We start from the raw sequence: 16151 nt of genomic DNA, 5'->3' as shown, positions 1-16151 counted from the left end.
ATCATCGTTAGGTCGCATCTGGAATTTCCAGTTGGCGGACAATTTCCCTCCACGCCACTCTGTCCAGACACTTGTCCACAACATCCCTAGTCTTGTCCAGCTTGGTCCAATCCTTGATGTTATCCAGTCACGTTATTCTTTGCCTTCCTCTTCCTTTCTTTCCCTCCATCTTTCCATATAGCAAGTCTGACAAGATGTTATCTCTCTGCATAATGTGTCTACAATAAGCAACTTTTAACTTCATAATCTTCTCCAGCAGTATCCTTGGTCTATCAACTTTGGACTAAACCCCCTCATTTGAAACTTTCTCTACCCAGCTGATCTTCAACATTTGTCGATAGCACCACATTTCAAAATCATTAATCGGTTTCATGTCATCCTTCTTCAGGGTCCATGTTTCTGATCCATACCTCAGCACTGACCATACATAACACTCGAGGAAGCAGATTCTACTATGGATGTCTACCTTCTGATTGCATAGTAGATCTTTTAGCTTCATGAACTGGTCTTAGCCATACCTATTCTCCTTCTGATCTCAATTTCACATCGCTCGTCATCTGTCAGACAACTGCCAAGATATTCAAACTTTCGCACTTGTTCAATGTCTTGTCCATGCACTTGTAATGATAACAACATGAATGAGTCCTTAGTGTTTGTTTTGCTTACCACCATCGATTTTGTTTTCTTAGGGTTGATGTTTAGGCCGTATTCAACGTTTTTCTCATTCACTTTATTCAGCATAATTTGCAGTTTGCATTCGCTGTCAGCTAACAATGTGGTGACCTCCACATACCTGATGTTATCCACCTTCCGGCCTCCTGTTGGAATACCTGTCTCCTGATAGTTGCATTCCCGAAAAATCCGTTCTTCGTAGAGGTTGAACAAATCCGGTGATCCAACACAGCCTTGTCTTACGCCTCGTTTAATACATGCCCATGGTGATAGCTCAGTTTTCTACCCTGACTACCGCTTTCTATTTCCAATACAAGTTCCTTATTATTTGCACATTCTCACATCCCAGATCGTACTTGTTCAGCACCTCTATTACTTTCTCGTGTCTTACTTTATCAAAAGCCTTTTCATAGTCAATAAAGCATAAATAGATGGTCTTTTGTGCCTCAATGCATCTCTCCATGATGTTTCTCAACGCAAATATGCCTTCCCTTTTTCCTGAGCCTTTACGAAAACCAAACTGTGTTTCTCCAATTTCATCGCTGATTGTACCTTTCATTCTCCTGAACACTATTTTCAACAGTAACTATGCTTAACTTTGTCAGAGGTCTTACCAACATCTACCTCCACAACCTCTCCACTAACTGTCCTGACACTCTGGTTCCCATTCCCTTGCAACTCTAGTTTAAACCCCACCCCCAGCGTGCAGCGTTAACAAACCTTCCTGCTCAGATATTAGTCCCCCCAGTTCAGGTGCAAACTCTCCCTTCTGTAAAAGTCCCACCTTCTTTGGAAGAGAGCCCAATGATCCAAAAATCTTACACCCTCCCTCCTACACCAACTCCTTAGCCATGTATTAAACTGTATAATCTTCCAAGTTCTGGCTTCATTGGCAGGTGGCACGTGTAGCAATCCTGAGATCACAACCCTGGAGGTCCTGCTCTTTAACTTAGCACCTAACTCCCTGAACTCCTCATGTAGAAACTTGTCCTTTGTCCTACCATTGGTGACCTCCATGTAGGTCATTGGTACCTACATGGATCACAACCTCTGGCTGTTCACCCTCCCACTTAGGACATGATCCAAGATGTCCCAGGCCCTGGCATTCGGGAGGCAACGTACCATCCGGGAATCTCATTCTTGTCCATAGAATGTCCTGTCAATTCCGCTAACTTATGAATCCCCTGTCACCACAGTGTCCCCTTCTCCTTCCTTCCCTTCTGAGTCTCAGACGCAGGTTCAGTGCAAGAGACCAGTCCACTGTGACTCTCCTCTGTTAGGTCATCCCCCCCTGACTGTATCCAAAGTAATATACCTATCGTTTAGGGGATTGGCCACAGGGGTACTCTGCACAGGTTCCTTAACCCCTTTCCTCTTCCTGACTGTTAACCAGTTTTCTATGTCCTGCACCTTGGGTGTAACTACCTCTTTATATAGAACCAAAGAACACTACAGCACAATACAGGCCCTTCAGCCCTCCATGTTGTGCCGACCCATATAATCCCTTTTTAAAAAAGTACTAAACCCACACTACCCCATAAACCTCCATTTTTCTTTCATCCATGTGCCCGTCCAAGAGGCTCTTAAATACCCCTAATGTTTTAACCTCCACCACCATCCCTGGCAAGTCATTCCAGGCACTCACAACCCACTGTGTAAAAAACTTACCCCTGATGTCTCCCCTAAACTTCCCTCCCTTAATTTTGTACATATGCCCTCTGGTGTTTGCTATTGGTGCCCTGGGAAACAGGTACTGACTATCCACCCTGTCTATGCCTCTCATAATCTAGTAGACCTCTATCAAGTCCCCTCTCATTCTTGTATGCTCCAAAGAGAAAAGTCCCAGCTCTGCTAACCTTGCTTCATATGACTTGTTCTCCAAACCAGGCAACATCCTGGTAAATCTCCTCTGCACCCTCTCCATAGCTTCCACGTCCTTCCTATAATGAGGTGACCAGAACTGAACACAATACTCTAGGTGTGGTCTCACCAGAGATTTGTAGAGTTGGAACATAACCTCTCTACTCTTGAACTCAATCCCCCTGTTAATGAAGCCTAGCATTCCATAGGCCTTCTTAATTACCCTATCAACCTGTGCAGCGACCTTGTGGGTATGATACCAAGTGTATGACCTTGACCTTGATATATGTCATATCTATCACCCCCTCAGCCATCTGAATGATCCGGAGTTCATCCTGTTCCAGCTCCAACTCCTTAACATGGTGGAGAGTTTATTGGCTGGTTGTATCATAGACTGGTATGGAAACACAAATGCCCTTGGATGGACAATCCTACAAAAATAAGTGAATACAGCCCATTCCATCACTGATAAAGCCCTCCCCACCATTGAGCACACCTCAACAGAGTGTTGTCGCGGGAAAGCAGCATCGATCATCGTGGGCCCCAACCACCCATGCCGTGCTCTTTTCTTGCTACTGTTGTCAGGAAGAAGGTACAGGGGCCTTTGGTCCCACACCACCAAGTTAAGGAACAGCTATTACCCCTCAACCATCAGGCTCTTGAACCAGAGAGGATAACTTCACTCGTCTTCATTTGCTCCATCTCTAAACTGTTCACACATCCTATGGACTCACTTTTAAAGACTCTTCATCTCATGTTCCTGACATTTATTGCTTATTTATTAACTATATTTTTTTGTTTTGTATTTACACAGTTTGTTGACCTTTGCACATTGGTTGTTTGTCCGTCCTATTGGGGGGGGGCAGTCATTTGTTTCTTGGATTTATTGTGCAATCCCACAAGAAAACAAATCTCAGGATTGTAAATGGTGGCATGTAAGTACTTCGATAATAAATTTACTTTGAACTTTGACTCTCAGATTTCTACCACGTTACTGGCATCTTCCATTGTGAAGACTGACACGAAGTTTAGCCCCACTGCCATTTCCCTGTTCCATATCACTATTTTTCCAGCATCAATTTCAAGTAGTTCAATGTGCACTCTTGCTTCTCTTAACCTTTATATATGTAAAAAATCTGCAATCTTCTTTTATATTATTGGCTAGTTTACCCTTGTATTTCATCCACTCCTCCCTTGCAGATATTTTGTCCACTGCTGGCTTTCGAAAGATTTATGCTCCTCTAGCTGCCCACATATGCCTTCACTTTTGCTTGTATCCTTTCCCTGACTTGTTAGCTATGGTTGCCTCAGCCTTCCTTCAGTGTACTACTTCCTTGAGACAAGCACAAGACATCTAAAGATCATAAGTGCTTTTCACTCACTGTAGCAATAATGCACCTAGGCACCATCTGCTGGATATTAGCATGTGGTAATATACCTGGCCTGTCTGAAAATGATCTGCCTCCTGCACATAAGTCACAACAAAAAACGGAGTCATACATTATTTTGCTCTGTTGAAAGCATGCTGTTTAATTCACTTGTATCTGAATTATGTGTACTGGTTAGTGGGATAAAAAAATTTACTTTATTGACTTATTGTAATCTATTTATAACATTCATGTGCTTCTATAACTTGATTTTCAAATTTAAATTTTAATAAAAGCACAAAGCTGGTTACAATGTGTTGTTTGTACAGTTGCAAGCTTCTCTCTAGAGATGGCAAAAAGGCATCTAAATAGAATCCCCGTAAATGGAATTAACTGCCAGAAGGCACAAAATGGGGGCAAGGGGTTCAGGAGATTTGAAAATAAGGGTGCTTTGTTCCCAATTTCGTTCAGACTTCATCACGGCTTTCCAGAGTGGCACAGTGGTGCGGCAGTGATCACACAGCTAGAGGCTCAGGCTTGATCCTAATCTCTTGTGCTTCTATGTAGAGTTTGCACATTCTTCCTATCATGGTGTGCATTCCCCCCAGGTTTCCAAATTACAAAGCTGTGCTAGTGTTCAACTTATTGACTTGTATAAATGATCTAACTGTAGGTAGGTGCTAGGATGATCCAAGGGGTAGGGGGCGGGGGAGGCATGTGGGAGAACAGGTTGCAGGGAATTGGATAGGGAGTAAAGGGGGTTAGGAAAGAGGCTGAGGAGCTGGATCTCTACCTGGATTACTACCAGAACCATGAGTGAGTCAGGGCAGAAACAGGATGATAGTACAGATTAATGAGTGGTGCAGGGGGCAGGGTTTGACATTTCTGGATCATTGATATCTCTTCTGTGAAATGCATGACCTGTACAAAATGACGGGTTACACCTGAATCTGAGGGGGGGGGGCGCAATATCCTTGTGGACAGGTTTGCTAGAGCTGTTGGGGAGGGTTTAAACTAAGTTGGCTGGGGGATGAGAAACGGAATGATAGGGCTGAGGATGCAGCAGCTGGTGTACAAGTTGATGGTGTGTGCAGTGAGGCTATGAGGAAGGACAGGCAGATGATAGGGCAAAATGGCAGTTGGTGGGATGAGGTGAAGTGTAATGAGGGGCAAAATCGAAAAGGGTGATGAATTCAGGGCTGAAGGTGTCACATTTGAATGCACGCAGTATATGGAATAAGGTAAATGATCTTGTAGCTCAGCTAGAGATCGGCAGGTATGATGTTGTGGGCATCACTGAGTTGTGTCTGAAAGAAAATCATAGTTAGGAGCTTAGCATCCAAGGATACACCTTGTATTGGAAGGCAGGTAGGGAAAGGGGGTGGAGTTGGTCAAATCATTAGAAAGAGGTGACATAGGAATGGAAGATGTAGAATCCTGATGAGTTAAGAAATTGCAAGGGTTAAAAGAATCTGATGGAAATTACATACAGGTCCCCCAACAGTAGCCAGGATATGGGATAAGAATTTCAACAGGAAATATAAAAGGCATGTAATAAGGGCAATGTTACAATATTCATGGGATATTTCAATATGCAGGTACATTGGGAAAATCAAGTTAGTTCTGGATCCCAAGAGAGGGAATTGGTAGAATGCCTATGAGATGGCTTTTTAGAGCAGCTTGTACTTGAGCCCATTAGGTGAAAGGCAATTCTGGATTGGGTGTTGTGTAATGAACTAGATTTAATTAGAGAGTTTGAGGTAAAGAAACCACTGGGGAATAGTGATCGTGATATGGTAGAATTCGCTCTGCCATTTGAGAGAGGGTAGATCAAATCAAATGTATCCAGTGGAGTAAAGGGAATTTCAGGGGCATGGGAGAGGAACTGGCCAAATTTGATTGGAAGGGGTCACTAGCAGGGATGATGGCAGAACAGCAAAGGCTGGAGATTCTGGAAGCAATCTGGAAGTCGTAGGATAGATACATCCCAAAGATGAAGTATTCTAAAGGGAGGATGAGGCAACCATGGCTGACAAGGGAAATCAAAGTCAGATTAAAAGCAAAAGAGAGGGTATATAATAGAGCAAAAATTGGTGGGAAGTTAGAGGATTGGAAAAGTTTTAGATTCTAGATTATGGAATGAGGACTGGAAAGTTACAGATGTCACTCCACTCTTGAAGAAGTTAGGAAGGCAGAAGACAGGAACTTATAGGCCAGTTAACCTGACCGGTGGTTGAGATGATGTTGGAGTTCATTGTTAAGGACAAGGTTTCGGGATACCTGGAGGCACATGATAAAGTAGGCCAAAGACAGCATGATTTCCTTAAGGCGACATCTTGCCTGACAAGTCAGTTGGAATTTATTGAGGAAATAAGAGGCGGAAGTTAGTTTGTGCCCAATCAGCATACGGGAGCATAACAAGAAGATACGTTTTCACTTAGCTTCACAGCGGTTTTTCGGAGTTGGACTGCGCACAATCAGCGTGGGGAAGCAAAGCAAGAAGATATGCTTTCACTTAAGTTCGTGGCTGAAGATGAAAAAGGCAGCACTTGGCAGCAGTTTTTTTGGAATTTGACTGTACATAATCACTGAATGGGGTTCATTAGAATAGGCGAATAAAAATAAGGCAGGGGCAAGCGGGGCGGCCATTGTGTGAGTGGGCCAGTGTTGGAGTGGTTTGGCTCTTCAGGCTTGGGTGAGGTAAGTATCTGGTAAGATTCTTCTTTGTCTGCTTTATTCTTCATTCCTCATCAGTTAGGGCACAGTTAGTGCAGTGAGAATGGCTCCAGGGACAGTATGCGAGTGGTGGAAACCTCCAGACTCCCGGATAACCACATCTGCACCAGGTGCACCAAGCTGCAGCTCTTTAGAGAACGTATTGAGGAACTGGAGCTACAGCTCAATGACCTTCATCTCATCCAGGAGTGTGAGGAAGTGGTAGATGGTAGCTTCAGAGATGTAGTCGCCGCTACTCTGCAGGAGGCAGATAACTGGGCGACTGTCAGGAGAAGAAAGGGAAATGGGCAGCCAGTGCAGAGTACCCCTGTAGTTGTTCACCTCAGTGACAACTATACCACTCTGGGAGGGGGGAACGGGAATGGCCTATCAGGAGGGTCTGCAGCATCCGGATCTCTGGCACTGTGGCTCAGAAGGAGAACAGGGATGAAGGGGACTGCAGTGGTGATAGGAGATTCTATAGTCAGAGGAATAGAGACAAGATTCTGTGGGCACGATAGAGACGACCGAGTGGTATGTTGCCTCTCAGGTGCCAGGGTCAGGGATCGGATCAGGTCAATGGCATTCTAAAGGGGGAGGGGAGCAGCCAGGAGTCTTGGTACATATTGCCATCAATGACAGAGGTAGGAAAGGTGAGGAGGTCCTGAAGAGAGATTTTAAGGAGAGGGGTAGAAAGCTGAAAAACAGGATCTCCAGGGCAGTAGTCTCTGGATTGCTGCCTGTGCCATGTGCCAATAAGGGTAGAAATAAGATTATTTAGCAGATGAATGCATGGCTGAGGAAGTGGTGTAGGGGGCAGGGTTTTAGAGTTATGGACCATTGGGATCTCTTCTGGGGAAGGTGTGACCTGTACAAGAGGGACACATTACACCTAAGCCCAAGAACGACCAATTTCCTTGTGGGCAGGTTTGCTAGAGCTGTTCAGAAGGGTTTAAACTGATTTGGCAGGGGGATAGTGGTGAGGCTGGGGTAATTGGCTAACAAACAGAGGCAGCATGGAATGAGACTGACAGCAAGGAGATGCTGACAATAGGGCAAAATTGCAGTGTAAAAGACGGACAAAATCAAAAGGGGTTAATACAAAACTTGTAGATGAACGCAGCAGTTACAGATTGGCATGAATGACATTGTGGGCATCACTTAATTGTAGCTAAGTGGACATTATAGCTGCGAACGTAACATCCAAGGATATACTTTGTATCGAAAGGACAGGCAGGTAGGAAGAGCGGGTGGCATGGCTTTTTTGGTAAAAAAAAATGAAATCAAATCATTAGAAAGAGTTGGCATAGGATCGGAAGGTGTAGAAACTTTGTGGATATAGCTGAGGAATTGTAAGGGTAAAAAGACCCTGGTGGGAGTTATACACTGACCTCCAAACAGTAGCAAACATGTGGTCCACCAATTACAACAGGCGATAGAAAATGAATGTCAAAAGGGCAATGTTACAATAATCATGGGGGATTTCAATATGTAGGTAGATTGGGGAAATCAGGTTGGTTCTGGATCCCAAGGGGGTAATTTCTAGAATGACTCAGAGATGGCTTTTTAGAGCAGCTCATGGTTGAGCCCACGAGGGGATCAGATATTCTGGACTGGGTGGTGTGCAATGAACCAGAATTGATTATTGAGCTTAAGGAACCCTCCTGAGACAGTGATCATAATATGATAGAATTCATCCTGCAATTTGAGAAGGAGATGTAAAAGTCAGGATTATCAGTATTACAGTGGGGTAAAGGGAATTACAGAGGCATGAGAGAGAAGCTGGCAAAAATTGATTGGTAGAGAACACGGGCAGGGATGACATCAGCACAGCAATGGCTGGAATTTCTGGGAGCAATTCATAAGGCACAGGATAGATACATCCCAAGGCAGGATGACACAACCGTGGCTGACAAGAGAAGTCAAAGCCAACATAAAAGACAAAGAGAGGGCACATAATAAAGGAAAAATTAACGGGAAGTTAAAGGATTGTGAAACATTTGAAAACCAACAGAAGGCAACTAAAACAGTCATAAAGAAGGAAAAGATGGAATACGAAGGCAAGCTGGCCAATAATATTTAAGAGGATATCAAAAGTTTCTTCAGATACATAAAATGTAAAAGAGAGGTGAGAGTAGATATCAGACCACTGGAAAATGATGTGGGAGAGATGGTAATGGGGGACAAGGAAATGGTGGATGAACTGAATAAGTATTTTGAATCTATCTTCACCAAGGAAAACAATAGCAATATGCCAGAAGCTTGTGAGTTTCAGTGGGCAGAAGTGTGTGAAGTTGTCATTACTAGGGAGAAGGTGGTGAAAGGTCTGAAGGTAGATAAATCACCTGGACCAGATGGTATACACCACAGCTTTCTAAAAGAGGTGGCTGAAGAGATTGTGGAGGCGTTAGTAATGATCTTTCAAAGAACAATTGACGCTGGAATGGCTCCAGAGGACTGGAAAATTGCAAATGCCACTCCACTCTTCAAAAAGGGACAGATGCAGAATAAAGGAAACTTTAGACCAGTTAGTCTGACCTCAGTGTTGGAGCCATATGTTGAGGGTGTGTTTTCAGGGTACTTGGATGCACATGATGAAATAGGCCAAAGTCAGCTTGGATTCCTTAAAGGAAACTCTTGCCTGACAAATCTGTTGGAATTCTTTGAAGAAATAAGGAGAATAGATGAAGGAGAATTGGTGGATGTTGTGAACTTAGATTTTCAAAAGACCTTTGACAAGGTGTCACACATGAGCCTGCTTAACTAGTTAAGAGCCCGTGGTATTAGAGGAAAGATACTGGCATGGATAGAGCATTGGTTGACTGGCAGGAGGCAAAGACTGGGAATAAAGGGAGCCTTTTCTGGTTGGCTGCCAGTGACTCGTGGTGTCCCACAGAGGGCTGTGTTGGTACAGCTTTTTATGTTATGTCAATGATTTGAATGGCGGAATTGATGGTTTTGTGGGCAAGTTTGCGGACAATGAGAAGATAGGTGGAGGGAGAGATAGTTTTGAGGAAGCAGCAGGGCTACAGAATGACTTGGACGGATTAAGACAAAGAGCAAAGAAGTGGCAGAGGGAATACAGTGCCAGCAAGTGTATAGTCATGCACCTTGGAAGAAGAAATAAAAACATGGACTGTTTTCTAAATGGAGAGAAAATTCAAAAATCTGAGGTACAAAGGGACTTGGGAGTCCTCATGCAGGATTCCCTAAAGGTTAATTTACAGGTTGACTCAGTGGTGCAGAAGGCAAATGCGATGTTGATATTTATTTCGAGAGGACTAGAATATAAAAGCAAGGATGTAAGTTGAGGCTTTATGAAGCAATCGTGAGGCCTCACTTGGCGCATTGTGAACAGTTTTGAAAGGATGCGCTGACATTTGAGGGTTCAAAAGGAGGTTCATGAAAATGATTCTGGATTTAAAAAGCTTGTCATTTGAGGGGCGTTTGATGGCCCTGGGCCTCTACTCACTGAAAATCTGAAGAATGAATGGTGATCTCAATGAAACCTATCAACCATTGAAAGGCCACAATAGAGTGGATTTGGAGAGGATGTTTCCTATGGTGGGGGAGTGCAAGACCAGAGGACACAGCCTCATAATAGAGTGGCGTCCTTTTAGAATGAAGATAAAGAATTTGTGGTATTTGTTGCCACAGGCAGCTGTGGAGGCCAGTGGGAATATTTAAACCAGAGATTGATAAATTCTTGATTAGTCAGGGCATGAAGGGATACGGGTAAAGGGCAGGAGATTGGGGCTGAGAGGAAAATGGATCAGCCATGATTAAATAGTGGAACAGACTTGACAGGTCAAATAACCTAATTCTGCTCCTATATCTGACTGTCTTAGATAAATGAGAGTCAGAAATGTTGTTTATTTGGATTTTCAGAAACCCTTTGACAAGGTACCACACATAAGGCTGCTTAAAAGATAAAAGCCCATGATGTTACTGAAAAGATGCTAGCATGGATAGAATATTGACTGACTGGCAGAAGGCAAAGAGTTGAAATAAAGAGGGCCTAGTCTGCTTGGCTGTTGGTGACTAGCGGTGTTCTGCAGGGGCCGGTATTGGAACTGCTTCATTTCATGTTATACGTTAATGATTTGGATGATGGAACTGATGGCTTTGTGGCCAAGTTTGCAGACGATACTAAGTTAAGTGGAGGGGCAGGCAGCAGGGACTCTGCAGAATGATGTGATCATATTTGGAGAATGGGCAAAGAAGTTCCAGATGGAATATAGAGTAGGGAAGTGTACAGTGATGTACTTTGCTAGAAGGAATAAAGGCGCAGACTATTTTCTAAATAAAATTCAAAAATCAGAGGTGTAAAGTGACTTGGGAGTCTTTGTGCAGGATTCCCTAAAGGTCAACTTGCAGGTTGAGTTGGTGGTAAGGAAAGCAAATGCAATGTTAGTATTCATTTCAAGAGGACTAAACATAAGAGCAAGGATGTGATGCTGAGGCTTTAGAAGGCATTGGTCAGACTGCACTTGGTATTGTAAACAGCCTTATCTAAGGCTGTTTTGGGCTCCTTGTCTAAGAAGAGGTGTGCGGGCATTGGAGAGGGTCCAGAGGAGGTTCACGAGAATGATTCTGGGAATGAAAGGGTTAACGTTTGAGGAACATTTCATGGCTCGTGGCATGTAATCACTGGAGTTTTGAAGAGTGAGAGGTATTTCATTGAAATGTATCAAATATTAAATGTTCTAGAAAGAGTGGATGTGGAGAGGATGTTTCCAATAGTGGATGAGTCTAGGACCAGATGGCACAGGCGCAGAATCGAGGGATGTCCATTTAGAACAAAGATCGGATCATAAGAACATAAGACGCAGGAGCAGAGTTATGCCATTCCACCCATTGAGTCTGCTCCACCATTCCATCATGGCTGATCCTGGATCCCTGCCTTCTCACCACATCCTTTCCTGAACGATCAGGAAACTATCAACTTTCACCTTAAATATACCCACGGACTTGGCCTCCACCGCAGTCTGTGGCAGAGCATTCCACAAATTCACCACTTTCTGGCTATAAAAATTCCTCCTTACCCGTTATAAAAGTCACCCCTCAGTTTTGAGGCTGTGTCCTCTAGTTCTGCATACCCGCACCATAGGAAATATTCTCTCCACTTCCACCCTATCTAGTCCTTTCAACATTCGGTAGGTTTCAATGAGATTCCTCCATAATCTTCTAAATTTGAGTAAGTATAGGCCCAAAGATAAGAAGGAATTTCTTTAGCCCGAGTGTGGTGAATCTGTGGAATTCATTGCCACGGACAGCTGTGGGGGCCTAGTCATTGAGTGTATTTAAAGCAAAGGTTGATAGGTTCTTGGTTGGTCAGGTTGTCAAAGAATACAGGGAGAGGGCAGGAAACTGGGGTTGAGAGTGATAATAAATCAGCATGATGGAGTGGCAGAGTAGACCCGATGGGCTGATTGACTCCTCTGTTTTATGATTTTCGATGGAAGAATATTATTGTTTTGACAGGAAATAGCTCTCATCAGGAAATCTGAAAATATGAGGAAGGTGTGGGAACAACTACTGAATGCAGTACTTCAATGACCTTATCTTCCTCTCCTGTGCAGTCCAACTTTTTTGAGAGAAGTCCAGTATTATTATTTGTTACAAACATTAGTAACATTTTATGAACAACATATTGTGCATATATTGTTGTTCACTGGACATTCATCAAACAAAATTTGATAGCAAGTCATATAAGGAAGTGCTGTATGAGACAAGGGAACGAACAAAGTTTAAAGGAGTGTCACAAATGAATAAACCAAGGCAGAATGCTGACAAGTTTCGGGATGGAACTTAGCAGCTAACTTTATGCCCACCAATTAAAATTAAAGCTCAAGAAGCCAGATTATATGAGTGTTCATATCTTACAAAATTTTATTGTCAACATAAGTTTAGAGAAGGACAAAGTCAAAGTTTATTGTCATACACATTTATGCAGAGGTGCAGTGAAAAACTTACTTGCAGCAGCCTCATAGATAACCGCCATTCATAAGATAAACATAATTAAACAGAGATCATACACAATTTATACAAGAACACAATTAGAACTATTAAAATAACAAAAGTCCATTGTAGAACAAAGTGCTCATAGTATTGCTACACTGAAGTAGTAATATGGACGTGTAGATTGGTTCAAGTCCGAGTGGTTGAAGTGAATTTGTTGCAGTGGGATTTCAGGCCTCAGTACCTCTTGCCCTCTGGTAACTGCAAGAAAATGGTACGGCCAGATGGTGCTCATGAAGTGGTTTGAGAACAAGGATTTTGATATCAACACGTTGCTGAACTGAAAACTAATGCCAGCCACTTTGCATCGGGTTGATGGGTGACTATAATGAAAATATTTTAAAATTTGTTTCTGGTTCTTTTCTGCTTCACCAGCAAGAGGTATACATAAACAAAAACATTAATACTGTACACATGTTAAAGGTTTTAGAAATCATTTATTAGAATTCTATAAAGTATACAGAAAAAAATGGTTAATATAGTAAAAAAGATAACCAAATATTATTCTACCAGAATCACTAAGCTACACTACACAATATACTCTCAGTGTCTGACAGTTTTTCCAGCCTCTCTCTATCTCTCAATGTCCTTGTCTCTATCTCCACTAGCCGCAATCCAACCCAAGAAGATTCCCATTTGCACCAAAAAGGTGTCCCTTCAGGACTCTGATACTTTCCCACACAAACATGAGAAGATTTTCACCTTTATCTAATCTCAGATTGCAGACTGGTACTTAGACCAAGTTCTCAAAACATGGCTGTGGACTGGTTCCCTTGTATTTTCTCAAGACATTTCCACATCCCAGACTGGCACAATTTTGTCTCAAAGTTTTCCATTTTGTGTTACACAGCTTAGCATACACCAAAAAGGAATCAACTTTCTTTCCTTTCAGTGACACTGACTGGCAGAAGGTTGAGACATTAACAGTAGATTTTTGTTAGTTATAAAGTTTGAGATTAGATATTGAAAACAGTCAGAGTGCAGTGTACCGGTGAAGTCCAAACACAGGTAGGGCATAATAAATTACTCAACTATCAGCTCTTGAAGTGTTTAGTTTAAATGATGAAATAAGATGGAAATAAGCCATTTTAGTTATTTGTGTTTAGCTGTTTATTTCAGGTCAAGATTATGCAAAGGTTATCAACAATCCAATTCAATCTCTGACAGAGGCTAAAGACAGAAGAACAGATTCACTGACAAGGGAATTGTATATATAGCAAAGGCAATGATTCTGGCTTTGATTTTACTCAGTATTTGATTAGAGGAAGTATTGGGTGTTGGAGATCAAGTCTGACAATCTAGTATGAGAACAGAGAGGTTGACAGAGAGTCGTTAAGGTATGTTGTGACACCAGCATTACAGGAAGAACCTAACACAGATGATATTTCTGAAAGACAGCATACAGATGAGAAACAGGAAGGGCCACTTCAGTATCGACCACAAGCCATGCAGCATATCCCCTTTTACGTTTGCTCTCCCCAACATTAAGGAATCCTAAACACTGTCCTTCCAGATGAAGCAGTGATTCATTTTCACTTCTTCTCACATAACCTACTTCACTTAATGCTCACAACGCACTTGAAAATTCAAACTTAATATAGATTATCACTTGTAGAGCACCTTATTTAGCGACAAGGTCAGCTTCTGAGCTTCGGGTTAATTCACTAACGTTCTCTATTCTGTTTCCACTCTGATTTATCTGCCTGTGGCCCCTGTACTGTTATAAATAGGCCCAATGTAAAAGAGGAACGACACTTCATCTTCTACCCGGGCCCACTGTTGTCTTCCGGGTTCAAGTATGTAATTTATCAACTTTAGCGAACTAGCTTTCTGTCTGTATTGGAACTGATCAACAACCAGAAATATTGGCACCACTTTTCTCTCCGTCAGAATGGCGTGGCTTGCTGGACTCCACATTTCTTCATTCGTGTTTACTCGCGATTTGCACTTATCCCACGAATTCTAACTTGTTCCTGCGTTTTTCACTTGCCAATGATTCATCGACAGTGGCTCGGGATGCTGATTGGTTAGAATGAGAGTTCCGTGTTGATTGGTCCGTGTGGGGCTGAGTAACGCAATGCCCATCCAATAAGGATGTGCTGATTGGCGTACCGTAGAAGAATCGGGTGATGATTGGTCATCGATCGAAGAGTTGGGTGCTGATTGGCCATGGAAAAGGAACTTGGCTATGATTGGCCAGAGAGTACTGGTCCAGCACGGTGCATGACGGTGAGTCGTGTGGGAATGGCTTCGCAGGATGAAGTTAAGCGGGCGGTCGCGCTGTGGCTGAAATGGGACAAGGTAAGGAGGCCGGATAGAGTCGGAGGGCTGGAGGGCCTGTAATTACATGTCAGCAAGATCCTGTCCCGCCTTCACGCCTTGACAGCCCTGGGGAGCGGACGGTTGACGCCGTTACCCCTTGGCTACTGCAGCCCTGGGGAGCGGACGGTTGACGCCGTTACCCCTTGGCTACTGCAGCCCTGGGGAGCGGACGGTTGACGCCGTTACCCCTTGGCTACTGCAGCCCTTGAGAGCGGACGGTTGACGCCGTTACCCCTTGGCTACTGCAGCCCTGGGGAGCGGACGGTTGACGCCGTTACCCCTTGGCTACTGCAGCCCTGGGGAGCGGACGGTTGACGCCGTTACCCCTTGGCTACTACAGCCCTGGGGAGCGGACGGTTGACGCCGTTACCCCTTGGCTACTGCAGCCCTGGGGAGCGGACGGTTGACGCCGTTACCCCTTGGCTACTGCAGCCCTTGAGAGCGGACGGTTGACGCCGTTACCTCTTGGCTACCTACTGCCTATGTCTTCGCTCCTCTCAAACTGTTCCACCACACACTTGCTCTTTAATCACACCTGCCGTCTGCTTGCTGGTTCTAGCAATTCTAAATCTCTTATCGCCCTGAAATATGTTTTTAATTAACAATAGCAAGCGTTGATTTTTAAGTCTCTCTCTCCCCCCCACCCCCCCCCCCCAATATTTGGATAAGTGGTGAAAACTATTCTCACTTCCAGAAAGCGTCGATTTAGTGATCCGAACTTTCTTCCGTGTTTGCCCGGCACTTTTAACTTCCTTTAGAATCTGATAACAGATGGTCACAGGAGCTCTGATAAAGTGATCCATGTGATTTTTGTAGTAGCTGGGAATTTTAGAAGTACTGGAGGTTTTCAGCAGGACTCCCAAGGGTTTGGTAGATATCTGAAATGAAACTAATTGAGTTTATTGAGAACGTATGATAGTTGTGTAAATATATGCCTTTATTCTTTAAAAATGTTGATTTTATAGGAGTTGCTGTCCAGTGTGACTGTTGCCAGTGTTTTCGGTTTATGTATTGTATAACATTTGATCTCAGGAAGACGTTATTCTCGTTAAAATCTCACAAGCAGAGGGGCTGTTACTGAGAAGAATGAATATGACTTCAGGAAGAGTGTGGGCCACGAATTGTTCCACTGTACCCCTGCACTAGTTATGCTGCTTTTCATTACTGTCACTAACTTAAAGTTTCAGTGAATTA

General features: G+C 43.4%; 1 protein-coding gene across 1 annotated transcript in view; it reads left to right on the top strand.

The window, feature by feature from the left end:
- The first annotated feature begins 14841 nt into the window (after positions 1-14841).
- pgm2 (phosphoglucomutase 2) overlaps positions 14842-16151 on the top strand; it is a 66398-nt gene continuing 65088 nt past the window's right edge. The window contains exon 1 of the mRNA XM_073064852.1: positions 14842-14936. Within this exon, the coding sequence (XP_072920953.1) occupies positions 14859-14936 (78 nt within the window). The 5' untranslated portion in view covers positions 14842-14858. The remainder of the gene's footprint in view (positions 14937-16151) is intronic.

Source organism: Hemitrygon akajei, chromosome 13 (genome assembly GCF_048418815.1).
Source record: "Hemitrygon akajei chromosome 13, sHemAka1.3, whole genome shotgun sequence".
Classification (NCBI taxonomy): Eukaryota; Metazoa; Chordata; class Chondrichthyes; order Myliobatiformes; family Dasyatidae; genus Hemitrygon; species Hemitrygon akajei.
This window is presented reverse-complemented; position numbering and strand designations above follow the sequence as displayed.